Consider the following 25,877-nt stretch of genomic DNA (forward strand, 5'->3'; position numbering starts at 1 on the left):
GAGGCTGAAAGTGGACCCACCCAACAAACCCCTTTGAGGAATATGTACGGCTTTCTCCTGATCACCGTGTCCAGATCTTGTGCAGACAGTTTAAGTTGATGGTTGAGGGTTTGTTCCCAGTTCCTCTGGGCAGATTGTGACCTCCAGGAAAAAGAGAAATGTTTGTTGCTTCCAGTGAAACTTCATTAATGCAGATCACATTTTTTGGAATTTATGCATTCTTATTAAATAAACAGAACATTACTTTCAGGGAGGGGGAAATATTTCCCTTCCCCATCTTGAGTTCTTTTGGCTGGTCTAATAATTAAAAGGACACAAGATTATCAGCAGGGATAAAAAATTTAACTCACATATCCAGAGATCCCATAGAAATGGGACCCCCAAAGTGACCAGGGCAGGTTGTTTATATATCATTTTTAGACAAAGAAACACTATTTGTGAAAATTTAACAAAGGAATTCATGCCTGGTATAGCAGACTAATAAAATAACAAAATTTGTTTATACAAATTTCTTAGCCTTGAATTCCCTACCTCTGGTGGTGAGGTTGCTTTCTCTCCTCTTGGTTTGGGTAGGGTACTTTGACATGGAAGATTTATTTCCCACTTTCATGGGTAAAGAAGGAGTTCAGAGTGTTTTCCAACATCAATTTTTTTCCCGCTGGCTGTTTCTTAAATAACTAACTTAAAACAGTCAATATGCCATTGTGGTATATCTCGGGGTGGCCTGCTCTGAGCCCCACCACAGCCATCTTCTGTGAGGTTCTAGAGGTGCTTAATATGTAAGTACAGAGAACTCAAACTAAAAAGCAGTGGAATTTCTAAGCCAAGATCTCAAGATGTTAAGATGGGCCTATTGGGAGCTGTGACTTCCGTTTCTCACAGGAAGTCATTTCTCAGTGAGGGGCAAATTTCCTTTTTCTTGGTTTTGTTGACAGTAGTTGTAATAGTTACGGCATTAATGGCGATTTACCAGGCCCTTGCCGTGTGTCAGAAGCTGAACTGAACGCTTTACAAATGTCTTCTCTTTTAATCTTTGCAAAAATCTACAGTGATGTATCTATACCATGGAATGCTACTCAGAAAGCAGTGAACTGGTGATACATGCAGCAACTTGGATGAATCTCCTCAGAATTATGCTGGGAGCAAAAAAAAAAAAAAAAACGCTAATCCCAATAATATTCTTTTTTTGTGGGAGCAGGGGGTGGTGGTGGTGGACCATCACTGTGGGATCTTAGTTCCCCAACCAAAGACTGAACCCCAGGACCCAGCAGTGAAAGTGCCAAGTCCTAACCACTGGACTGCCAGAGAATTCTCTACATAACATTCTTGAAATGACAAAATTATGGAAATGGAGAATAGATTAGTGGTTGCCAGGGGTTGGAGAGATAGAGGCAAGAGGGAAGAATGTATGGGTATAAGAAGGCAACATGTACACCTGAAACTAACGTTGTTGCTGCTGCTAAGTTGCTTCAGTCGTGTCCAACTCTGTGCGACCCTGTAGACGGCAGCCCATCAGGCTCCCCTGTCCCTGGGATTCTCCAGGCAAGAACACTGGAGTGGGTTGCCATTTCCTTCTCCAATGCATGAAAGTGAAAAGTGAAAGTGAAGTCGTTCAGTCGTGTCCGACTCTTAGCTACCCCATGGACTGCAGCCCACCAGGCTCCTCCGTCCATGGGATTTTCCAGGCAAGAGTACTGGAGTGGGGTGCCATTGCCTTCTCCGGAAACTAACATGGTGTAAATCAATTATAGCTCAACTTTTTTTAAAAAAAAAGGCAACATGAAGAGTTCTTGTGGTGATGGGAATTTTCTGTATCTTGACTGATAACTTCCATATTTTGGTTAGGATATTATTATACTATACATTTTGCAAGATGTTACCATTGAGGGAAGTTGGGTAAAAGGTGTTATTTCTTACAACCACGAGGGAATCCACAATTTATCTCAAAATACAAAGTTTAATCTAAACAAAATAAGGAAACTGAAGTTCAGAGTAAGTAGTTAAATTCTCTTAGAGTCAGAATTTAAATCCACGTCTGTCAGATTCCCAGGCCTGAGTGTTTCAAGACTTGGCTCTGTTCAGGAGAACCGCATAGGGGGACCCCAGAAGCCTGCAGTTCCTCACACCAGGCGGCTCACCGGCCTCAGGGGCACCTCTGTTACTGCAGACTGCTGTCCTGATAAGGCCATTGCCGGTCTTGAAAGAATTATTTGGCAAGCCCTGTGGGTTGGTGCTTGAGGGCCCAGATTTGGTACCCAGGTTTTCCCTTCCTAAGGTGTGTGAAGAAGGATGATGTGGAAGGGACCACTCACGTGTTTGCCTTTCCACTTCTGTCTCTGGCTGGCTGTGTGTCCGCCAAACTGTGCATTTGTCAGTTTCTCTGTGGATATGACCATTTCCGGGTGGACGGTGTGGTGGCGATGTGTAAATTATGCATGTGTGCACAGGTTAGCGTGTACATTGTTCGGATGCCCCTGTGTCAGGTCTGGTGGTGTCACACACACATAACACGTTCCTATTAGGTTAAACCATCTGATAATACCTCCCCCATAGCAGAGCCCACTGTTGAGCCAGTCTGTCACGAACTGGGTTTGTGTATTGTAGATAAACCGGGTAATTGGACTCTCCGCCTCCTCACCCAAAACAAACACTCACAAACCGCCCACCCCGCCCTGGAGCGAGTCCCGGCCCGTCATCCGGATACTTGGCTCTAAGGCCCCGCTTTCCCTGAACAGTAGGCAAGGGGGTGCGCGCCTCCCGCCGGGCCCTTTCCCTCCCCCGCGGCCGTAGCACCGAGGCTTATGTAAAGCGGCCGCGGGGCGCACGCGGCTTCTCGCACAGGTGTGGCGGCCGCGGGGAGGCTGTGTGCGGGGCCGCCCCACCCCCGGCGGCGGCTCGGCTTCTCCTCCCGCTGCTCACTTGTTCTCAGCATCCGCCTGGGTGACGGCGGCGCGCGCTGGGCAGGACGGCGCGCCCCCTCCCCTGCGCCCCGCGCCGCTCTCGCGTAATGCGCTTTCCGCGCCCCGCCGCCCGCCGCACCCTCCGGCCTGGCTGTGTGAGCCGCGCGGGGCGGGGGCGGGAGTCGGCGGGCGGGGAGAGCCGCGGGGGACGGGCGGCGGCGCCCGGAGGTGTCAGCTCCTCGCTTCGCCCGCAGGCCGCCCGGCGCCCGGCGCGCAGGGGCCCTCCCGGTCTTCCGCGCGGCCCCAGGGTCTCGGACCCGCGGGGGACAGAGCGGTGCCGTGGAGACCCCGCCGCGTCTTCCCTTGAAAGTTGTCCGGGGCGGGGGGCTGGGAGGCCAGGAGGCCGCGCGCGGGGCCCCCGCCGCCCTTGATTCGCCCGGCTCATCCCGCGGGGCCGAGCGCAGACGTCGCCGGGCCGCCGAGTCTTGAGGGACCGAGAAGCGCTGGCCGGCGTCGGGGCCCTAGCCGGGGGGCGGGCGGCGGCGGACCCTAGCGAGATGGAGACGGCGAGGGGCGGCGCGGAGTAGCTGACCGACTCCCGGGCTCGCTCCGCGCTCCGCTGGGGCGCGGCGGGCGGGGCCCCCGGGGCTGCCATGGAGGTGCCCACCGTCAAGGACTTCCAGTGGAAGCGCCTGGCACCGCTGCCGAGCCGCCGGGTGTACTGCTCCCTGCTGGAAACCGGGGGACAGGTCTATGCCATCGGGGGCTGTGACGACAACGGCGTCCCCATGGACTGCTTCGAGGTCTACTCCCCCGAGGCCGACCAGTGGACCGCCCTGCCCCCGCTGCCCACGGCCCGGGCCGGCGTGGCCGTCACCGCCCTGGGGAAGCGGATCATGGTGATCGGGGGTGTGGGCGCCAGTCAGCTGCCCCTGAAGGTCGTGGAGATGTACAACATCGACGAGGGCAAGTGGAAGAAGAGGAGCGCGCTGCGCGAGGCCGCCATGGGCATTTCGGTCACCGCCAAAGGCGAGTGGGGCCAGGGCTGAGGGCGGGCGGAGGAGGGGTGGGAGGCCCCGGGAAAGGGGTGGAAGCCAGCCCTGGACTGGAGGCCACAGTCACATTACATGGGCACTGAAACTAAAGACCCGCTGGCCTGGTTTCATAGGTGGGAAAATTGCGGCTCAAACAAGTGAAGTGTGTAGTAAATCCACATGATGCCAGAGCTCCACTCCACCCCAGCAGCCTCCTCCCAGCAAGGTGGGCAAGCCTGCCCGAGGGGAGAGCCAAAGGGCACTCTGTCCATATCCCTGTGGATACCTTCATTCAGCAGAATGGTTGGGCCTCCCACCCACAGCAGCAAATCCCTTGAAATCTGCCTTGCAGGTACCACCACCTCCAGACACATATTTGGGGTCCTGGGCCTGTTCATGCCATCTTCATACCATCCCCAGGCCCCACAGGGAGGGTCTTGGGACCTAATTCCAGGACCTTCTCCCTACAGTCTGCCTCGTAATCTCAGAGGTACTGATGAGTGGAGACCAGAACGTTCCTGAGGTTCATGCTCCTGCGGCTTCTTGCCCAGGTTCACTAGGTTCTCAGGGCATGTGTGTGCTCACCACATAGCTTTATGCTTCTTATCTCAGTTTCTCCAAGCCCATCCTGTCTTTCTTTTCCGGCCTGGTATAGCCCAGAGCAGAGAAGGGGCCCTGGAAACTGTTTTTCTAAAACACAATTTTATGGGAAATGGCCCAGTAGGAGTTAGGAAACCCCAAATGTAGATCAGACAGGCTTAGAGGTTTGCAACCTTACCTCCTTCTCTTGCAAAATTATTTCAGCTCCCTGTCAGGTCTACTGTAGGTCAGAAATCAGTATTTCTTGAGCACCTGCCCTGTTCCTGGCACAGTTCTAGGTCCCAGGTGGGAAGGAAAGATGCAGAAGATCCGATCCCTGCCTTTAGGAGCCCAGGTCTTACCAATGAAGATCAGACAGAGAAACTCAAGAAGCCCTCAGGGCAGAGTAGCCAACAGAGCCTCCTGAATTCCCAGTAAGAAAGATGGAAGGCCTGGAGGTCCATGGTGAAATGGAGAGGGAAAGGGGAGCCCTTTATCCCCAGGCCTCAAGAAGTGGTGCTGAACGGTTAAGAACTAACATTTATTGAGTCCTTACCATGGGTGCTTAATAGGTATTAACCCCTTTGACCCTCAGAACTTGTCAGATGAGGCAAGTAGTACCACTGCCCTCATTTTACATCTGTGCTCTTTTAACTATGGCGCTGAACGGGCTCAGCAGTTAGTTTACTAAAAATGTACATGCTCGTGTGCCAGGCTTTATACCAGATTCTGGGGCCACAGATTAACAAATTTTCAGGATCTAACAATCTATTGAAAGAAACATACAAAGGTTATCCCAGTAACAGTGTAGGAAGCAGGGTGATGGCCGAAGGAGCCACCACCTTCAGCCCAGCCTTGCAGTCAGGGACACCAAGGTGATTCTGAAAGGATGAGTAAGAATCGGACGCAGGATTGGTAGTGTGGAGTGGAGGGTCAGGTTCCCAGCTTCAGAGATATAGGTGAGAACAGGAATGGGACACGCAGAGTGTGCGTAAGGTGAATGTCTCTTTAGCAAGCCCCATCTCCTAGCCACAGGGTAGGGTTTGGATTTCTTTGTTTCTCTCTTTAGTAAGATTGGAAAGTAGAAAGAAGTACTCATTCCTGTAATTCTATTGAAAAATAAAAGCCTCGTAGAGCCAGAAGTGGTGAGGACTGGCCTCTAGTAGACAGAACCCAGAGCAGGGATGGGTCCCTGGGAGAAGAGGGCCCTGGAGGTTGGGTTGTGTCCTGAGCGGGCTGCCTGAGGTCCTGGGGTGAGGGGAGCTTGGAGGCTCAACGGCCTCCAGGTGTGCTGTGTCACCTGCGGCCACAAGGAGTAGAGAAGCTGTCCTTTCCTCAGAGTGCCCAGCTCGCTGCCTGCTCAGAGCTTCTTTCGTCCAAAGCCTCTCCCTCTTTCACCCCTAGCCCTATCCCATTCAGTGCAAACTGCCTCCTGGAGCCCACAAGCTTTCCTGTATGTCCAGGAGGATGGCCTTCCCCTATCCAGAGAAAGAAAGGGACAGCAGCGGGCCAGTGCCCCACAAGGCCAGCGGCAGCAGGGCTGACCTCATCTCCAGAGGCCCCCTCTAGGTCTCGAGTTCTGGTCTGGGAGTGCGTGGCATCAGGCTGCTCCTGGAGGGCGTCAGGGGAATACTGTCCCTCTTTGGCATCTCTCTGGCTGCCCAGGAAGGAGAACGGGGGGCGGGGGTGGGGGGGGGACAAGACCTGCAAAGGGTTGTCCAGGCCTGGACTCCACCGCAGTCTACCTCTGGGCATGGCTTGGCATCTTGGGCTTAACCAAGGGCCAGGCACCAAGGAAGGTAAGGCACGTAGGCCTGACGTGGCTTCAAGAAGACCCAGGCTTGAGTGTGGCAGGAGCTTTTACTGGTGCCACCAACCCATTCTCTGGCAGAGCAGTGGTTGGGAACGTGCCCGGGCTTCAGTGCTGGGATTCAAGGGGTTGACAGAGCCTGGCCAAGGTAGCGGCTGAGTGCACAGGCCTGTCTCACGGTGTCTGCCGTGTGCCCTTTCTCCTAGATTACCGCGTGTACGCAGCAGGCGGGATGGGCCTGGACCTCCGTCCGCACAATCACCTCCAACACTATGACATGCTCAAGGACATGTGGGTGTCTCTGGCACACATGCCCACCCCGAGATACGCCGCCACCTCCTTCCTCCGAGGCTCCAAGATCTATGTGCTGGGTAAGGACATAGATGTGCTGTCTGGCCCATGTCCGTCTCTCCTTCCCTCCCGGACCAGTTCCTGTTGGAAGCAGTGTTTGTGTGCCCAGCATCTCCTGGGCACTGGGGGTTAATCACACTGCCCCCCACCCTCAGGGAGCTTCCTATGTGATCGAATAACAGTGAGAAGGGGGAACCCAGCCCCAGTCCCCAGGGGCTTACTCTCCTGCCCAACATGTGCCCTGCCCTGGCCTCCAGGAGGACGGCAGTCCAAGTATGCGGTCAATGCCTTCGAGGTCTTTGACATTGAGACTCGCTCCTGGACCAAGTTCCCCAACATCCCCTGCAAGCGGGCCTTCTCCAGCTTTGTGACCCTGGACGACCGCTTGTATAGCCTGGGGGGCCTGCGGCAGGGCCGGCTGTACCGGCAGCCCAAGTTCCTCCGGACGATGGATGTGTTCGACATGGAGCAAGGTAAGCTGGACACCAGGCCCTAGCAACCCACCTCCCTTCTGCCCTCCTCCCACCTTACACCCATCCCACCCATCTGCCCCGGGCCCGTTTACTCAGCGGCGTGAGCCTTTCAGAAGTCTGAATGCTCCTCTCCATTCAGGGCTACTCTTGGGATCAAATTCTTTCATCTGTCCAGGGCTCCCTCTGATTGGCTGGCTGTTTTTATCAAAGCCTTTCCCAGCTGTTGTTCCTTCTTACAACATCCAGACAGGGCCAGATGAGGGAGGGCTTTGAAACAGAGCATGCTGACTGGGACACTCTCCGCCTTTCCAGCTTAAAGTCCGTGAAAACAGGCGGGGCAAGGTGATTCATGATAAGAGCTGTGGTTCCTTGGCCTGCAGCAGGCATGGAGAGGGTCGGTTGAATGCCATTTCGCACGGCAGGAGGCGTTGTACATGCCCTGAGCATACAGGGTAGATGGAGTCAAGGTGCCGCCCAGGGTGAGAGCAGTTTAGCACTCGTGTGTATTTGGCAGGGGCGGTCAGCATCTCATTCTCTCTGTGTTTCTCCTGACATCGCCCACGGCCTGCAGGGGGATGGCTGAAGATGGAGCGTTCCTTCTTCCTCAAGAAGCGGCGGGCAGACTTTGTGGCCGGCTCTCTGAGTGGTCGGGTCATAGTGGCTGGAGGGCTTGGTAAGGAAAGAGCTTCCAGGCTGTGGCCTGGTGCTCCGTGCAGTCTGGACGTGCATGAGCAGGAGAGGGTGCTGGCTCCGGGCACACTGCCTGCCTACCACCTGATTCCAAAGCACTCTCTTCCTCCCAGCCTCGACGTCCTGCCTCCATGGGTGGGCCTCGGATATGGTCTCTCTGTCCTCTTACACGGGGGAAACTGAGGCTCAGAGAGCATAAGGGACATGCTGAGAATCACATGACACAGGCCGGCTGAGCCTAGGTCCCCGGGGCCCTGTACGGGGAGAGCTGGAGGTAGAAGGGATTGGCTTTGGTCCTCTTTATCTTCTCCCTGGACTCTCAGCTCTATCAAGGAGTAGGAAAGCAGTCTGATCAAATCAGCTATTCTGATGAACTCAAGATTTGCTGAATGAGCCCTCCCAGACGTCAAGGAACTTTGATGGTGGGGTCCCACCGTCAACTAGGGAGAGATAAGTGGGCAGTGGGGCTCCTGGGAACCCAGAGTTTACTCAGTGTGGACAGATTCCCCGACTTTACCACGCAGAAAAGGAACTTGACGTGAGCTAGACCGTGTGAGCAGCTTTCTTCGTCACAGGCAGGAGAGAGGCAGTAGTGTCTAGAAACGTGTGGTAAAAGCAGGCAGTGGGGGAAGAAAGCTGAGTCTTCATCTTGAGGGGATAGAAGGACCGAGATGGCAAGAAGGGCAGAATGGCTGTTTGACAGAGGGTGGGGAAGGCCTGCGGCCCAGGGAGTCCAGGGTGCTGGGCTTCTGCCTGTGGTTCCAGAGGGAGGCGGGAGGTGGGTCACCTCCCCCGGGGCGGAGGGAGGGAGGGCGGGCAGTGGGTCACCTTCTGCCTGTGGTTCCAGAGGGAGGGCGGAGGAGGGCCTTTCCCCCAGGCGGGCTGGTGGCTGGACGCTTGGTGAGACCCGGCCCCTCGCACTTTCAGGGAACCAGCCCACGGTCCTGGAGACAGCCGAGGCGTTCCACCCGGGGAAGAGCCGCTGGGAGGCCCTCCCCGCCATGCCCACGCCCCGCTGCGCTTGCTCCAGCCTCGTCCTCAGGAACTGTCTGCTGGCCGTGGGCGGCGTCAACCAGGGTCTGAGCGACGCGGTGGAGGCCCTGTGTGTCTCAGACTCCTAGCTGCCTCTGGGCCCGGCCACAGCATCCCGGACCGGACACCCGCTCTGAACAAGAGTTGGGGCCACTTGCCCAGGTACCGGCTCCTGTCCGCAGCCAGCGGGGTCAGGCCCTGGGGCTCTAAGTGATCTCTCCACCTCCAATCCCTACCAACCCGAGGAAGCTGGAAGACGTGTCTGGGATGCGGCCACACCTCCTCCCCACTGGAGCCGAGGTGACCAGGGCGGGGAGTCCTCACTTATGCTCAGGCAGAGAAAGGTACGGGAGCGTCTGCCACCTGCCTGCTGTGGGCTCACCTCTGCCATCTCCTGGGTTCTGACCCAGGGGATGGCTGCTCACTGCTGTCCTCTCCCTGGCTCTGCACCCGTCCGAGGGTCTTCTGGGATGAAGAACAGACACGGGCTGTCCCAAAGCCCTCTTGCCTCCCTTGGTCTCCGTCTCTTCCCCGCTGGTGGCCGGCTGTGGGCCTGCCCCAAACCTCATCTGCTCAGCAAGAATGGCCCTGGGGCTGGAGGCGGCTGGATTGGGAGGGAAGTCGGGTTCACGGGGGCTGGCCCAGGTTGGCCACCCTGGCCGGAAAGGACCGGTCCCGCTTGGGGTCCTGGTGGGAATGTAACAATGTGGAAGGGGCAGACTGCCAGCCCAGGGTCTGCTCCCCACCCTTCTCCTCACCCCACTTCTCCTGCGGGCACCCCTCCCCCCGGCCCTTTGTCGCCGATGGGCTGTGTGAAACTCGCTCATTTACACTGTGGCATCCACATCCATGAAGGGTGGATTCGTCGCACTCTGGTTAACAGCAGCAGCACAATGATTAAAACCTATATTCCTATCTTCCGTGGCACCCTCATGCAGGGGCTGGGTGGATGGGGTCTGGCTACGTGGAGGGGACCCCATAAAGCAGTCCCTCTAACGTTCTCAGGCCACACGGGACCCTGAGGGGCCACTCGTTCTTGGCCGCTCACTCTGGGAAGGTTCCTCCTTCCAACCACCTCGCCCCAATCAGTCGCCTCACTCCTAGGAAAACAGCACGCTTTCGGTCTCTGGAGTGCTGACGCGCCGTGGGCGTGCTGGGAAAAGGTTGTGCTCGTTAGCTGAGCTCTTTGTCAGGTCACTCTCGACCTGACCTTTGTCAGGCCTAGTCTCATTTCGTTCAGCTCATGCTCATTTCTATGGGGTTCCACAGAGTCGGACACGACTGAAGCGACTTAGCAGCAGCAGCAGCAGCATGCTCATTTCTGTTTTGCCCAGAGCAGAAAGAGAACGGCTCACTGGTGTGAAAACGTAAAGGATGGGCCTCCTTTTAGCTGGTACGGCGCCTCTTCCCGATTCCACGTTGTTTTTAAAAGCTGTGCTAACACCAGGACTACAAAGATGAAAAAAATACCTGCCCTGGAGGAGCTGTGGGGGTCAGATAGCACTCACTACGCAAGGGTATCGTTATGTCTCTTGAGGCAGGAGCACCTGTCTGAGGGGCCAGGGGAGCCTCCTGGAGGAGGTAACCCCTCCACCAAACCTTCAGAGACAAGAGGAACCAGGTTCTGGACAGGATGGGGTTTTTCTTCCCTTTCTCTGGGCACCTGCTCTTCTTTACTGGGCCCTGGAAGGACACTGCCACCTGCTGACTAAGCTGTTCCTTCCCACCCTAGCATTGCATGGCAGCGGGTGCTGCCCGGTGAGCAGACGGCAGGAGGCCTTCCCCACTGCATCCAGACCCCCTCTCCATTTTAGTTTAGCCCTCTGAAGAGACTGTTACGAAAGGGGGCTGCGGAAGCCAACACTGTGAAGAATGGATGGTACGTTATGGGGAGCATTGCCAAACCCAGCCCTGGCTGCCTCCTGGCTCTGCCCTGCCTCCTTCCCTCTCACCCCTCCCCAGGAAAGGTATTTACAACTGGGGCCCCTTCACCCTTTCTGATAAGAAGCCTAGCCTGTGTGTAGGGGGCTTTCCAAGCACCCCAAATGGGACCAGATGTGTGGATTGGACTGAGGCATTTCAAATAGTCAGGGTTCCTTGGGGGTACAGCCTGCCCCAAAGGTTCTTCCCATCATGAGAATAGGGGACTGACCGCTGGAATGTGAGGGCCGGCGGACTCAAGCTGGCGTCTGCTAGGACTCACTCACCTGTTGGAGTCCATGCTGGGAGGACTGGGGGAGCTCACTGAGGAGCGAGGAAAATCGGGGGTATCAGGAGCACGCGTCGCAGCTGAGCCCCGTGGAGCTGCAGAGAGCGCTCAGTGTCGGGTCCAGCGGCCTGGCGCCAGGCCTCGCCCGCTGCCCGCCGGAGCCCTTCTCATCCCCATACCTCTCGGGGCCCCTCCACCTGCTTATCTCCACTTCCCAGCCGGTAAAACAACAGCAAGGACAGTGCCATCTCACCGGTGCTTCCGTCCTCAGGTTAACCCTAGAGTAGCCAGTATTTTGCACTTGAGACAACTAAGGCTCCAAGAGGTTACATAAACTTGTCCAAGAGCACAAGCTAGTAAGTGACTGAACCAAGTCTGACTCCAAAAGCTGTGACCGCAGCACTGCGTTGCCTCCAACGGAATAGCACGTAGAAAAGGAAGACAGTCAGCTGCCCTGCACGAGGTAAGGGGTTCAAAATGGCAAACCTGAAAAGATAAAGACTTGGTTTCCTGAGGAATGAGTATTTTCTGTTGTTGGGGGAGAGACAGAAGTGTTCTCAAGCCACGGGGGACAGCGCACACACAGAGAATCCGGGGAGAGGCAGGCAGTGCCGGTCTAGGGGCCTTGCGTGCCTTGCGAAGGACTCTGGACTTGATCCATATGGGACACTGGGAGCAAATGAAGGATTTTGACTGGAGAAGCATCATGGGACCTTCTCCGGAGAAAAATGAAGTGAGTAAAATTACCAGGGCATATCTACAATCGCAGAGGACCCCAGTGGATTTCCCTGGTGGTCCAGTGGTAAAGAATCTGCCTGCCAACACAGGGACACGGATTCAATCCCTGGTCTGGAAAGATTCCACATGCCAAGAGCAGCCAAACCTTCAAGCCACCACTACTGAAGCCCACGCAGCTCAGAGCCCGTGCTGCTCACAGCAACTGGAGAGAGTCTGTGCACAGCCATGAACACACAGCACAGCGAAATGTGAATAATAATAATGTTAGGCAGTTAGAATAGGGAAAAGGAGTCCAAAAGACAAGGAAGAGAAAAGCCCGCGAAGATAGAACAGAGGAAGGTCAAAGGAAGGTCCGAGGACCGGAGTGAGCACTTCATGTAGAACAGCACTCCTGACTAAGCCCAATTTGCATAGCGCAGGCCCAGGGGGAAGGAAAACATAAAAAGAGAAGCCAAAGGGCTCCCCCCCTCACCCTGCAGGGTGCTCTTCTCCTCGTGTCTTTGGGTCGACATGCCTTCATGCCTTGAAGATGAATTTTCCTGCTATCTTCTAAATAAAATTGAGCTGTAACACTGATTTGTCTAAGAGCTATAACAAGGCCCGTTCAAGACCTGAGAGCTGTAACACGGTCTGCCCAAGACCCAAGAGCTGTGACATGCCGAGGGCTTTAATGTCCATCACTCCAAATCTTTGTTGTGACGAGACAGAACTGAGGAGCAATCACTTGCTTGACAATAATAACAATTTAAAAAAAAAAAAAAAGAATGAAGCCCAGTTGGTGTTGGAATCCTCAGAAAACCATGTGGGCCAAACCCTCCAGGCTCCTCTGGAGGGAAGTCTGCCTGCCGTGCAATCAAAGTGGCAGGAGGGTTTGGGACTGTCACGCGAGTGTATGTTCCTCGGTTCTTTGTCTCGTCACAACAAAGAATTGGAGTGATGGGACCACAGGGAGTAGACTAGTCCCTCCTTTCCATTGCTGCTTCTGCCCCAGAATTTCTTTCTAATGATCTCCTGCATTTGATTGAGCTTTCTGGCCCGTAGAGACCCTCACAGGAGATGGGGTACCGTCGGCCTTTTCCAACCTCCATCTTGTAGAAGAGACTAAACCAGCAACCCTGTGACTAAATCCAGCGGCACAGCTAACAAGTGATGAACAGCTAACAAGTGACGGGAAGGAGATTCGATTTCAGCTTGGGGGTGGAGGGGCGTGCAGACCTCCGCCCCCACTGCAGGAAGAGATGGCACCCCCATCCCCACCCCCACTCCCAGTGTCTGCAGAGCAGGACCAGTGCTCAGGTCAAAGGCCTCCAACTCCAGAGAGCTGGAGAAATCTGCTTGGTGAGATCAAAGAGTTGCGTGGGCAGGCGCTTCTTGTTGGAATTAAACAACTGCAGAAGCGAAGGCAAGAGGCGGAGCACAGGCAGGAGCTGAAGAGGCGGCTCATAAAAGCACACAGACAGGTCGGGCAGATGAGTTTCCTAGGGCTGCCACAACAAAACACAGCAGACTGGCGGCTTCAAAAACAACAGAAATGTACTGTCCCACAGTTCTGAGGTCCGGAATCGGAGGGGAGGGGGAGTCTCCTTGCCTCTTCCTAAATCAGAGGACTGAGCTGGCCTGGGAAGGCTTCCTGGGGAGCCTGCTGTAGTAACTGGGCCTCAGGGGAAGCGGGGACTTGGTGCCAGAGTGCACAAGGGAGTGGAGAGTGATGTGAGAAAAGATCGGAAGGCAAGCTGGAGCCTATGCTGACCTTGAACGGTGGATGAGTGCCTCAGAAGAAGGGTGATGGTTCAGCCCCTCCAGGTGTGCCCCTCCCAACCCAAGGTCAGGGGGTGGGGGTAGGGGTGGGCCCAGGGGGAGCTGATCTCTGGGCAGGGGCCAGGCCAGCTGGCTTGAGAGCACAGTGTCTACAGAGCCTGAATTCTCCCTCGGGGTGTGACCCTTCGATGCTTAAAACTGTAGACTGTTTCTCCAAATATTCCAATTCATTTGAGCTCAGCAGGCAGGTGTGTGAAGACGCCCGGTGTGAAGATGCCCTGGAGCCCACGCTCCTGACGGCACGGAATGGAGCATGGAGAATCCCCCGGCCGCAGCCCAGAGGCCAGAGTGGCCCTCTTTCCAAGAGCAAGGGAGCCTTTACAGATTGTCTGCACTTGCCATTTCACCCCAGACGAGCTTCCTGTGACCCCAGCCAGCAGGCTCTGGGCCAGCCTGACTCCTGCACACATGCATACTCACAAACATACACACATGGCCAAGCTCATATGCATAGACACACTCACACATACACACATCTTTCTCCCTTTTCCCACCCCTCTCTCTTTCATGCTCACACACACCTCAAACACCCACATACCCCTCACTCTAACACAGACCTTACACACGCACACATATTTACACTCACATAATCACTCATGCTCTTACACTCACATAATCACTCATGCTCACAGACACGGCTCACACACCTCCCTCTTATGCTTCAAGCTTGTCTCATACCCTTACAGTATGGCTCACACTCACCCGTGCCTTAAACTCATACTCACACACCTCAAACACACCTCACACTTTTACACAGTTGCATGCACCTCACATGCTGGTGCACACCTTTTCTCACACGTATTTACACTCTTACACACACCTTGCACTCACACATATAGCCCTCACACTTATGCTATGGTACACACCCTGGGAGCAGGTGGCCGGGCTCAGAACCCTTTCCGTGTGGATGGTGAGTTGCCAGCGCAGGAGCACCCACTGCTTCGACAGCCACCCTGCGCCCCCTCCAGACCCCCCTGCAAAGTTTGCTGCAAAACAGCCAGAGGAACGTTCACACCCTTGTTTCCCTAGGAGCTTGGGCAAGACTGGGATTCATCAGTTTTCCAGGAAACAGACCCAGAGGAGTCCTGTGACCTCCCCATTTTGTCCCGTGCTCCATAAACAGGGGACCAGGTCTTCCCTGAAGTTGAACGGTTCTATGAAGACCTACAAGATCTCCTAGAACTAACACCCAAAAAAGATGTCCTTTTCATCATAGGGGACGGGAATGCAAAAGTAGGAAGTCAAAAGATACCTGGAGTAACAGGCAAGTTTGACCTTGGAGTACAAAATGAAGCAGGGCAAGGGCTAATAGAGTTTTGCCAAGAGAACACACTGGTCATAGCAAACACCCTCTTCCAACAACACAAGAGAAGACTGTACACATAGACATCACCAGATGGTCAATTCTAAAATCAGATTGATTATATTCTTTGCAGCCAAAGAGGGAGAAACTCTATACAGTCAGCAAAAACAAGACCGGGAGCTGACTGTGGCTCAGATCATGAACTCCTTATTGCCAAATTCAGACTTAAGTTGAAGAAAGTAGGGAAAACCACTAGGCCATTCAGGTATGACCTAAATCAACTCCCTTGTGATTATACAGTGGAAGTGAGAAATCGATTCAAGGGGTTAGATCTGATAGAGTGCCTGAAGAACTATGGACAGAGGTTCGTGACATTGTATAAGAGGCAGTGATCAAGACCATCCCCAAGAAAAAGAAATGCAAAAAGGCAAAATGGTTGTCTGAGGAGGCCTTATAAATAGCTGTGAATAGAAGAGAAGCAAAAGGCAAAGGAGAAAAGGAAAGATATACCCATTTGAATGCAGAATTCCAAAGAATAGCAAGGAGAGATAAGAAAGCCTTCCTCAGCGATCAATGCAAAGAAATAGAGGAAAACATTAGAATGGGAAAGACTAGAGATCTCTACAATAAAATTAGAGGTAGCAAGGGAACATTTCATCCAAAGATAGGCACAATAAAGGACAGAAATGGTATGGACCTAACAGAAGCAGAAGATATTAAGATGAGGTGGCAAGAATACACAGAAGAAATATACAAAAAAAGATCTTCATGACCCAGATAATCACAATGGTGTGATCACTCACCTAGAGCCAGACATCTTGGAATGTGAAGTCAAGTGGACCTTAGGAAGCATCACTATGAACAAAGCTAGTGGAGGTGATGGAATTCCAGTTGAGCTATTTTAAATAATAAAAGATGATGCTGTTAAACTGCTGCACTCAATAGGCCAGCAAATTTGGAAAACTCAGCAGTGGCCACAGAACTGGAAAAAGTCAGTGTTCATTCCAATCCCAAAGAAAGGCAATGCCAAAGAATGTTTAAACTATCGCTCAATTGGCATTCATCTCACATGCTAGCAAAGTGATGCTCAAAATCCTCCAAGCCAGGCTTCAACAGTAGGTGAACCGTGAACTTCCAGATGTTCAAGCTGAATTTAGAAAAGGCAGAAGGACCAAATTGCCAACATCCGCTGGATCATTGAAAAGGTTCCTGAAAAACATCTACTACTGCTTTATTGACTATGACAAAACCTTTGACTGTGTGGATCACAACAAACTGTGGAAAATTCCTCAAGAGATGGGAATACCAGGCCACCTGACCTGCCTCCTGAGAAATCTGTATGCAGGTCAAGAAGCAACAGTTAGAACCAGGCGTGGAACAACAGACTGGGTTTCAAATCAGGAAAGGAGTACGTCAAGACTATATATTGTTACCCTGCTTATTTAACTTATATGCAGAGTACATCATGCAAAATGCTGGGCTGGATGAAGCACAAGCTGGAATCAAGATTGCCGAGAGAAATATCAATAACCTCTGATATGCAGATGACAGCACCCTGATGGCAGAAAGTGAAGAAGAACTAAAGAGCCTCTTGATGAAAGTGAAAGAGGAGAGAATAAAAGCTTGCTTAAAACTCAACATTCAGAAAACGAAGATCATGGCATCCAGTCCCATCACTTCATGGCAAATAGATGGAGAAACAATGGAAACAGTAACAGACTTTCTTTTCTTGGGCTTCAAAATCATTGCAGATGGTGACTGGAGGTATGAAATTAAAAGATGCTTGCTCCTTGAAAGAAAATCTATAAGCAACCTAGACAGCATATTAAAAACAGAGACATTACTTTGCCTACAGAATTCCACATAGTAAGAGGTATGGTTTTTCCAGTGGTCATGTATGGATGTGAGAGTTGAAGCATAAAGAAAGCTGAGCTTCGAAGAATTGATGCTTCTGAACTGTGGTGTTGGAGAAGACTCTTGAGAGTCCCTTGGACTGCAAGGAGATCCAGCCAGTCCATCCTAAAGGAAATCAAGACTGAATATTCACTGGAGAGACTGATGCTGAAGCTGAAACTCCAATACTTTGGCTACTTGATGTAGCCAAACAGCTGACTCATTAGAAAAGACCCTGATGCTGGGAAAGATTGAAGGCAGGAGGAGAAGTGGATGACAGAGGATGATATGGTTGGATGGCATCACCGACTCGATGGACATGAGTTTGAGCAAGCTCCAGGAGTTGGTGATGGACAGGAAGGCCTGGTGTGCTACAGCCCATGGGGTCGCAAAGAGTCGGACATGACTGAGCAACTGAAATGAACTGAGGTCTTCCCTGCTTACTTCACATGCTCAGCACATGGGCTGAGCAAGTGTATGGAAAGACCCTAATGCCCCAGTCCCAGTTCCTAGTTTGACCAGACAAGATGCTCCTGGATCCTGAGACTTCTATGTTTTTTTTTCATGCAAAACCTCCCAGCCACCTACCTCCTCTGAAGAGGAAATATCTGACAGATGACTCAGAAGGTTGGTGGGGTGAGGGGCTGGAGGCCAGAAATGTCTGAAGACTTGATGCCTAAGGCGACACTTTAGAAGTGATGGGTTTTCTGGGTGGCTTCAGGAGAGCTCCGTCTCTCTCAGGCTGGTGGGGTCACTCTCCCTTCCCTGCACCATCCAAGGTGCTGCCCCGAGGTGACGAGGTGGACTGGGAGCTCCAGGCTTGCCGCTGGCGGCCTTCTCACCTGCTGGGGCCCTAACTGGGCCGTCCAGACCCTAGCCTGGGTCGGCTGCAGAGGTGCGGCCGTCCCAGGAGGGCAGGGCCCCGAGGCCCATCCACTATCTCCAGGAGTTATCCGCCTTATCTGGAGGGCCCGAGAGAGTGCTGGGGGTTTGGCCTCCCAGAAAGTTTCTCTCAACATAAAGTTGAGTCTGACTCTCTGAGGTCTCAACTCAGGTTAGCAATTCACATTCTTAACAACACATGTTTATCAGGGAAGAACAATTTCCAAAGCCTTTCCCAGCCTCCCCGCTCCGGATCAGCACCCCATCTGTAGAAGCAGGGACTGGATTGGAGCTCCCCTTCCAACCTGGTCTTACCTCAGATCTCAAGCCCCAGCACCTCAGGGAAGTCGACTCAACCCTGGGTGGAAAACGACCACCTCATTGCTTTCTTCCAACCTCCCTCACCCGCAACAGATCGTGGCTGGATTCCCCTGCCTTTTGGGAAATCGCTCCCGTCTACAAGTTCACCTACATGGTTACAGAGCTTAGACACCATCCCCCAGCCTCCCTGGTCCTCCGGGTGATTCCCGGCCCCGGTTCCTAAGACCCTTCACCAAAGCCCTGCCCTTCCAGCCACCCCTCCTCACCTCTGCCTCGGGTGCCTCGGGTGGCCCCTGGGAGACCACTGGGAGCAGGCAGCTCCCCGGACCACCCCTGCCGCTCGCCTCTGCTCCCATCCCCAGCCCGGCCGCCCCCAGAATATAGAATGCCCCCTCCCTTATGTACACCCACCTCACCCCCTGCACACAGGTTCCCCTCAGGACATGGCGATATCAGTAACCCTTGTGGGCCCACGATACTCTATGCCTAACCCTCGCTAGGCACCCAGAGCCTAAGTGTGTAACTGAATGGAGTAAAAGTGCAGCCAGTGACTGAACTGAATGAATGTCAGACATCCACGAGCTCAGAGAGCACCAGCTTTGAGAATAACTTTACAAAGCCCCCCAGCCTCTGAGCACAGATATCTGACTGTGCAGCAAGGAACCAGAGCTAGGAAATCAGCAGGATTTCAAATCCTCCTGCTTAGGGCTAGGTTCCCTCTCCCCTTTGCCTCAGGCTCTGACAGGAGTGATTGCCAGCCCGTTAACCCAGGCTGGAGGTAGCAGCCCCAGCGCCAGACTGTACAAGTGCCATTCAGGGCCAAGGGGAGTGGTAGCTGCTGCATCCCTTCCTGGGGGCCAGGGGCTGGTGCCCTGGTGAAAGGATATGCTTGGCTAGGGGTGTGCATTCCAGGATCAGCTTGGGAGGCAAAGGGCTCAGGCCACGCTTGGGAGCCAAGCACGGGCAGATCCTCCTCCTGGGCACCCCGCCCACCCCTGCCCTGTGTGGACCTCCCGGGACCTCCCTGTGGCACAGGCCAGGAAGAGGGCCTTCAGCCCCTTCAGGGCAACAGCATTTCAGTGGAGCCTGAAATACCAAGTGCTGAGCACAGTAGGCGCAGCCGTAAATCCCTGGCCACTGGGAAGCCTTTTCCAGCTGACAGAGAGCATCAGAGTTCAGGATCTCCTCTGATGGACAGGAACCTTGCCTCGAGGGGATTGAGTCAACTGCCCCAGTTCACATGGCCAGCATGGGGTGGGGCTCCTCAGTATGGAAACCCATTCTCTGGCTGCCATTCTGAGTCTCATGAACCCCCTGCTTCATCTGAATCAACAGCCCTAGGGTCTAACCCAAGGCTCTGACTTCATAGGGTCAGTGATGGATCAGTCAAATATGGGGTGTGAAAGCATGGACCCCTGTCAAGGTAGGAGTTTATTTTTATTTTGGGTAGGAGTTTATTTTTATTTTCTTATTCTCCATCTCAGTCCATCAAGCATCTCAGTAACACACTAGGGTTGGTTGGTGGGAAGGATTCAAACTTGGTGACTGGATACCCAGCGGATGAATCCCATGAGAGCTTTTGCCCCAGTCATAACCGTAAGTGCCCCCCACTACTTCCCAACTCCACAGCAATGCGAGTTACACAACCTCAGAGACTGAGAAAAGAACACAGAAGTGAGGGGCAGAAAAAGACCTTCTTATTCAGCCATTAACAAATGAGGTAAGGAGACCCCTTTCCAAAATACTGACTAGAAGTTCTAGACCTAAATCGACACAAATACCTACCCACCCCACCTCCCAGCTCGCAGAAAGAGCCCTTGTCTGCATTAAAAATCAGCAGTGAGAGTAATTCAAGGGCCCTCATTTCCCCCAACCCCAGAAAGGCTGCTCTTTCCCTCCCCCAGCACAGAGCTCCCGCCTCGGGCGGTTTCCAGGACCACTTCCCAGCACTGGGCTTATCTGACAGTTCTTTGTCCCAGATCAGATCAGCTGTAGCTCAGGGAGTCTGGTAAGCTCCCGTGCTGTCCCAGCTCCCATCCACAGAAACACATGCTTGGGTGTCTGCCAGAATGGGGGGTTGGGGAGGAAGGAGATTTGGGAGGACCAGAGTCCAGCAAAACCCCGAGTAGGCTGAAGAAACATCTGTCTGACAGCGTCACGTCTTGTTTCATCCGACAGCCAGCCCACGAGGAGGTCATGAGGTGCATTTCAGGTTGAATGAACTATAACTTAGCTTAGGCTACTGGAGACTTGAGCCACTCAGGAATCCTCTCCGGGCTTCCCTGGTGGCTCGGCGGTTAGGAATCCACCTGCCAAAGCAGGAGACGCACGTTCAATCCCTGGTCCGGGAAGATCCCACGTGCCGCCGAGCAACTGAGCCCGTGGGTCACAACTGCTGAGCCTGTTCTCTGGAGCCTGGGAACTACTGAAGCCCACAGGTCCTAGAGCCCAGGCTCAGCAACAGAAGGAGTCACCGCAGTGCGAAGCCCACGTGCCCCAAGAGAGAGCAAGCAGCTCCCGTTCGCTGCAGCTAGAGAAAAGCCCGAGCGGCACCGAAGACCCAGCACAGTCAAAAAACAAGTCCATTAAAAAGAATCATCTCTAAGCCAAAGCCTGGTGGCTGAGAGTGCTGTTTTTGGAGCCAGATTGCCTGGGCTCCAATCTGGCTCTACCACTTCCAGCTCTGTAACCCCACAAGGGCAGTTACTTAATTTCTCTATGTCTCAGTTTCTTCATCTGTGCAATGGGGATAAGCATATGTTAGAATCTACATAGAACCGTGATCAGGAGTGAATTCATTCTTATGGTGACTAGGGCACAGTGAGAGTTATCTGTTCAAAGGGAAATTATTATTTTTTTATATGATGTTATTTATTTTTGGCTACGCCAGGTCGTTGCTGCTGCGCGGGCTTTTCTCTAGTCGCAGCAAGCGGGAGCTACTCTTCGTTGCGCTGCGAGGCCTTCTCTCTGCGGTGGCTTCTCTTGTACCGAGCACCCTCTCTAGGGCACCCAGGCTTCAGTGGTTATAGTGGGCTTAGTAGCTGCAGTTCCCAGGCTCCAGAGCTCAGGCTCAATAGTTGTGACTCATGGCCTTAGTTGCTTCAAGGCGTGTGGGATCTTCCCAGATCAGGGATGGAATCTGTGTCTCCTGCACTGGCAGTTTCTTTACTACTGAGCCACCAGGGAAGCCCAAAAGAAAATAATTCTTATCCAGAGAGGTGCCAAGAGATAGGCTATTAGTGGCAGAGTGGAGCTTGGAGCGCAGGGTATCAGACTCCTGAGCCAAAACATTGTGTCAGGGGTAGCAGAAGGAACAGGGCTCCTGAGTGTCCTGTAGTGAGGCAATCAGTTGCCTGGTGGGCAAAAAAAAAAAAAAAAAAAAAAAAAAAGGTGTGACTGAGATTTCTAATATGTTGCTAAATACCACAGGACAAGTTACAGCAGAGTCAAAACGTAACTCAGATTTTTTTCAATCCAAATATCTTGGTATAGATGAAGAAACTGCCCTCCAGAGAGAAAGTCCTCAGCCATGACCATACATGGATAGTGGTAAAAGGGAAGCGGGAATTCAGGACTCCTCCAGTATCCTTGCCTGGAAAATCTCACGGACACAGGAGCCTGGTGAGCTGCAGTCCATGGGGTTGCAAAGAGTCGGGCATGACTGAGCAACTAACACTTTTTTTTTCTGCCCATTCCACACAGCTTGCAAGGTTCCCCAACCAGGGATTGAACCTGGGCCTTGGCAGTGAAAGCATAGAGTCCTAACCACTGGACGGCCAGGGAATTCCCTGGAACCCAGCGTGGAGTCTGTGCCAAGGCCACAGGTGCAAGACCTTTCACCAAGGCCACAGACACGGAGCCCAGAACCAACATCACCTCCGAAGCTGACTGAGCACCTTTGTAACCGTTGCCAAAAGGGCCTCTGATCACCCACCAGCTTCCTGACCCCAGATTCGGCAAAAGTGCCCACATCAGTACTCACCCTCTAGCGCCCTAACCAATCACCTATGCCAACTTTCCAGAGGGAATTATCTTTGTTTTGAGGCTATAAAAATTGACTACTAACCCACGAAGTGTCAGCTCTCTCTTGAGCCAGCTTGCTGTTCTAACTTGTGTCCTGTCGACTTCCCTGGGCTGTTAGGAGGTCAGCTCACCATGCTCACAGCCCTCGCGTTACCTCTGCTCTTAATAAACCCACTCCTTTCTGCAATACCCGCGTTTGGACTGCCAAAACACCCAGGACTCCTGTTCATCTATGTGTATTTTCCATGATGCTGCAGGTGGGGGACAGTGCAAGTTGTCTGGCCTGGAGAGAAGAGCTAGCTTCTCCTTGGTCACATCTTTCCTAGGCCTGGCCTGTGAATAACATTAAATTTTACATTTTAATGGATAGCCTGGGGACTGTTTTCAGAGTTGGTAGCACAAAGTTTCCCAGACTCCTGGTAAGGCTTACTAGAATTTAGGTTATAAGTAGCTCATCAGTTCCATCTTGTATTTCCAGAGCCCATTTGGGTCCCACAAGACAACGTGATTCTTAGGGACTTGAGCTGTGATGTCAGACTGATGGGGTTTGCCTCCCAGCTCTGTTACTTCTAGCTAGGGCTGGGTGGTCTTGGACATGATACTATATTGAAGGTGCTTAGAACCAGAACTGGCTCAATAAATGTTATATAGAAAGTAAAGTGAAAGTGAAAGTCACTCAGTCATGTCCGACTCTTTGCGACCCCATGGACTATACAGTCCATTGAATTCTCTAGCCTAGAATACTGGAGTGGGTAGCCTTTCCCTTCTCCAGGGAATCTTCCCAACCCAGGGATCAAACCTAGGTCTCCCACATTGCAGGCAGATTTCTTACCAGCTAAACCACAAGGGAAGCATAATATTATACCTATTATTGTAGTTGCTCAGTATATATTTGTTGAATGAATGAATGGCTCATTAAATGAGCAAATTGCCTAAGCAGACATATACTTGTGGTCACAGCTTTTAGTTCAGTTGCTCAGTCAAGTTCGACTCTTTGCAACCCCATGGACTGCAGCACGCCAGGCTTCCCTATCCATCACCAACTTCCGGAGCTTGCTCAAACTCACGTCCATTGAGTTGGTGATGCCATCCAACCATCTCATCCTCTGTCGTCCCTTTCTCCTCCTACTTTCAGTCTTTCCCTGCACCAGGGTCTTTTCCAGGGAGTCAGTTCTTCACATCAGGTGGCCAAAGTATTGGAGTTCCACCTTCAGCATCAGTCCTTACAATGAATGTTCAGGACTTATTTCCTTTAGGATTGACTGGTTGGGTCTCCTTGCAGTCCAAGGGACTCCCAAGAGTCTTCTCCAACACCACAATTGAAAAGCATCAGTTGTTCAGTGCTCAGCTTTCTAAAGAAATGGTCCAACTCTCACATCCATACATGACTACTGGAAAAACTATAGCTTTGACTAGACAGACCTTTGTTGGCAAAGTAATGTCTTTGCTTTTTAATATACTAGGCTGGTCATAGATTTTCTTCCAAAGAGCAAGCATCTTTTAATTTCATGGCTGCAGTCACCATCTGCAGTGATTTTGGAGAGCCCCCAAATAAACTCCACCTCTGTTTCCACTGTTTCCCCATCTATTTGCCGTGAAGTGATAGGACTGGATGCCATGATCTTAGTTTTTTGAATGTCGAATTTTAAACCAACTTTTTCTCTCTCCTCTTTCACTTTCATCAAGAGGCTCTTCAGTTCTTCTTCACTTTCTGTCATAAAGGTGGTGTCATCTGTATATCTGAGATTATTATTTCTCCCCGCAATCTTGATTCCAGCTTGTGCCTCATCCAGCCTGGCATTTAGCATGATGTACTCTGCATATAAGTTAAATAAGCAGGGTGACAATATACAGCCTTGACGCAGTTTTGAATCAGTCCATTGTTCCATGTTGGTTCTAACTGTTGCTTTTGACCTGCATACGGATTTCTCAGGAGGCAGGTCAGGTGGTCTGGTATTCCCATCTCTTGAAGAATTTTCCACAGTTTGTTGTGATCCACACAGTCAAAGGCTTTGTCATAGTCAATAAAACAGAAGTAGATGTTTTTAGGGAACTCTCTTAGTTTTTCCAAGATCCAACAGATGTTGGTCACAGCTTTGGGCATGCCATAAAACATGCTAGGCTTAATTTTGTCAGCAGAGGGCAGCATTGAGTCAAGAATCTCAAATTTGTCAGCAACGAAGAATTCAGTCCCAGTCCTCTTTTGAGAGCCCACCTCCCAGTCTTGGAAGGCCACCACTAATGAGCAGGTTCATAATCAAGCAGTTCCACTAGCCCCTGAAAGAGAAAGGGCTATACTGTCCACCACCGGAGAGCGACAGTTACAGAGGGCTATAACTCAGAGCTCTGAGGAAGGGAAATGCAATGATTGTGGTCTCAGGCAAAGCAGTGGTAAGCTGAGCCCTCCAGCTTGCAGCAGCCCTTTTCCCAGAGGAAAGGAAAGGGGTCCAGATATCTATACCCAGATAAATCCCAAGGCAGGAGATGCTCTAGGGCCTGGGAACCCCCGCAAAGCTCAGCAGATCTACAGAGCGCTCAGCTAGCCCTCATCTACTTTTCTCCCCTACTGCTCTCACCCCACTACCCCATCCCTGACGTCTTTCATCACAGTTTACTCTCCCTTTGGTCCAACTGGCCTCCTGTGAAGCCTTCCCTCGAACCCCTGAGCCAGAATAAGACCCATCCTTTTAACTGTACATGGCATTTTGTGCCTGTCTCTTAAAAACAATACATACGTAATTTAAATGTATTATAGCTTGTTTTCATCTGTTCAAGAGAATGACAGAATTAACACTATAGATACAGGGATGTGAAATTTGTGATATCAGATGAGGCATAGGGCAACTGATTGCAAGAAGCTGCTTATTTTTTGGTTAACATATAAAAGCTTTTCCTTCATATTTTCTTCAGGCATTTAAGCGCTCCTCTTGTGCCCTAAATTTGTGCTAGTGGCCCAACCACCTATCTAGTTTTCTTATTTTTTATCTTACCTTTCAAAATTTTTATTGGAGTATAATTGATTTACAGTGTTGTGTTATGCACTGGTCTTGAGAGCCTTCCCACTGTCTGCTTTGGATTAGATGGTAAATTGTTTACTTATCTTATATCCCTTGCTAAACTGTAAACTTCCTGAGAGCAAGGAGCTAATTCTCGATCATCCCTCAAGAGTCACCTGAGATATATTTCTTTTCCAGAAGAACTGCTTTCCCACCACTCCCCACCTCACCCCCAAAGCATGGCCTTGATATCTCTCACCAGCCCTCCCATGGGCACCCTGCACTTCACCCATCACGGAGTCCTTACTCTGAGCCGTCTTAACATCCGCTCCCGCTGATCTGGGCCCACCCAGACACAGGCACAGATTGTGAAGTGTGTCAGGGCTGGGACGGATGTGTGTTTCTAATTGTCTTCCCAGCGAAGCATCTAGCAGGCTCAGTAAACCATTAATCCCAGAGCCCCTCACACCATGATCACCAAGGGTAAGCTCCTGCGTGCCCACCTTCATCCGCGCCCACCTTCAACCGGAGGGCTCAGCTCAGCCCAGCCCAGCCGCCTAGGCACATCCACGCACATGACCCAGGAATTCCCCGCTATCTGCCTCAGCCGAGCTCCCTGACGTAATCCGATCCTCTGTCAGGCATTCTCACTCTGTGACAGACCAGGTCTCCCTTCCAGGAGTCTGAGCATTGAGTTTCAGCAGTTAGGATCATTTCCGGGCTCTATGTCTGTTTGTCTGCCCCCCAGCCTGTCTGCTGCAGACAGACAGCAGCCACGTGTATTCATGACTAAAGCCCAGCCAGCACCTTGTCTGGAACTGAGGC

The 25,877-nt window shown here is 52.3% G+C and overlaps 1 protein-coding gene across 1 annotated transcript; it reads left to right on the forward strand.

Moving 5' to 3' along the window:
* The first annotated feature begins 3,090 nt into the window (after window positions 1–3,090).
* KLHDC8A (kelch domain containing 8A) lies at window positions 3,091–9,784 on the forward strand. Its single transcript, XM_006062263.4, has 5 exons — window positions 3,091–3,929; window positions 6,530–6,694; window positions 6,932–7,147; window positions 7,719–7,820; window positions 8,765–9,784. Exons 1-5 carry the CDS (start codon window positions 3,554–3,556, stop codon window positions 8,956–8,958), a joined length of 1,053 nt encoding a protein of 350 aa, XP_006062325.3. The 5' UTR covers window positions 3,091–3,553; the 3' UTR covers window positions 8,959–9,784.
* The last annotated feature ends 16,093 nt before the right edge of the window (window positions 9,785–25,877 follow it).

This window comes from Bubalus bubalis, chromosome 5 (genome assembly GCF_019923935.1).
Source record: "Bubalus bubalis isolate 160015118507 breed Murrah chromosome 5, NDDB_SH_1, whole genome shotgun sequence".
Taxonomy (NCBI): domain Eukaryota; kingdom Metazoa; phylum Chordata; class Mammalia; order Artiodactyla; family Bovidae; genus Bubalus; species Bubalus bubalis.

Coding starts and splice junctions, on each gene's coding strand:
- KLHDC8A (XM_006062263.4), top strand. CDS start 3,554: ATGGAGGTGCCCACCGTCAAGGACTTCCAGTGGAAGCGCCTGGCACCG. Junction 3,930..6,529: donor CATTTCGGTCACCGCCAAAG/GCGAGTGGGGCC, acceptor CCTTTCTCCTAG/ATTACCGCGTGTACGCAGCA. Junction 7,821..8,764: donor CATAGTGGCTGGAGGGCTTG/GTAAGGAAAGAG, acceptor TCGCACTTTCAG/GGAACCAGCCCACGGTCCTG.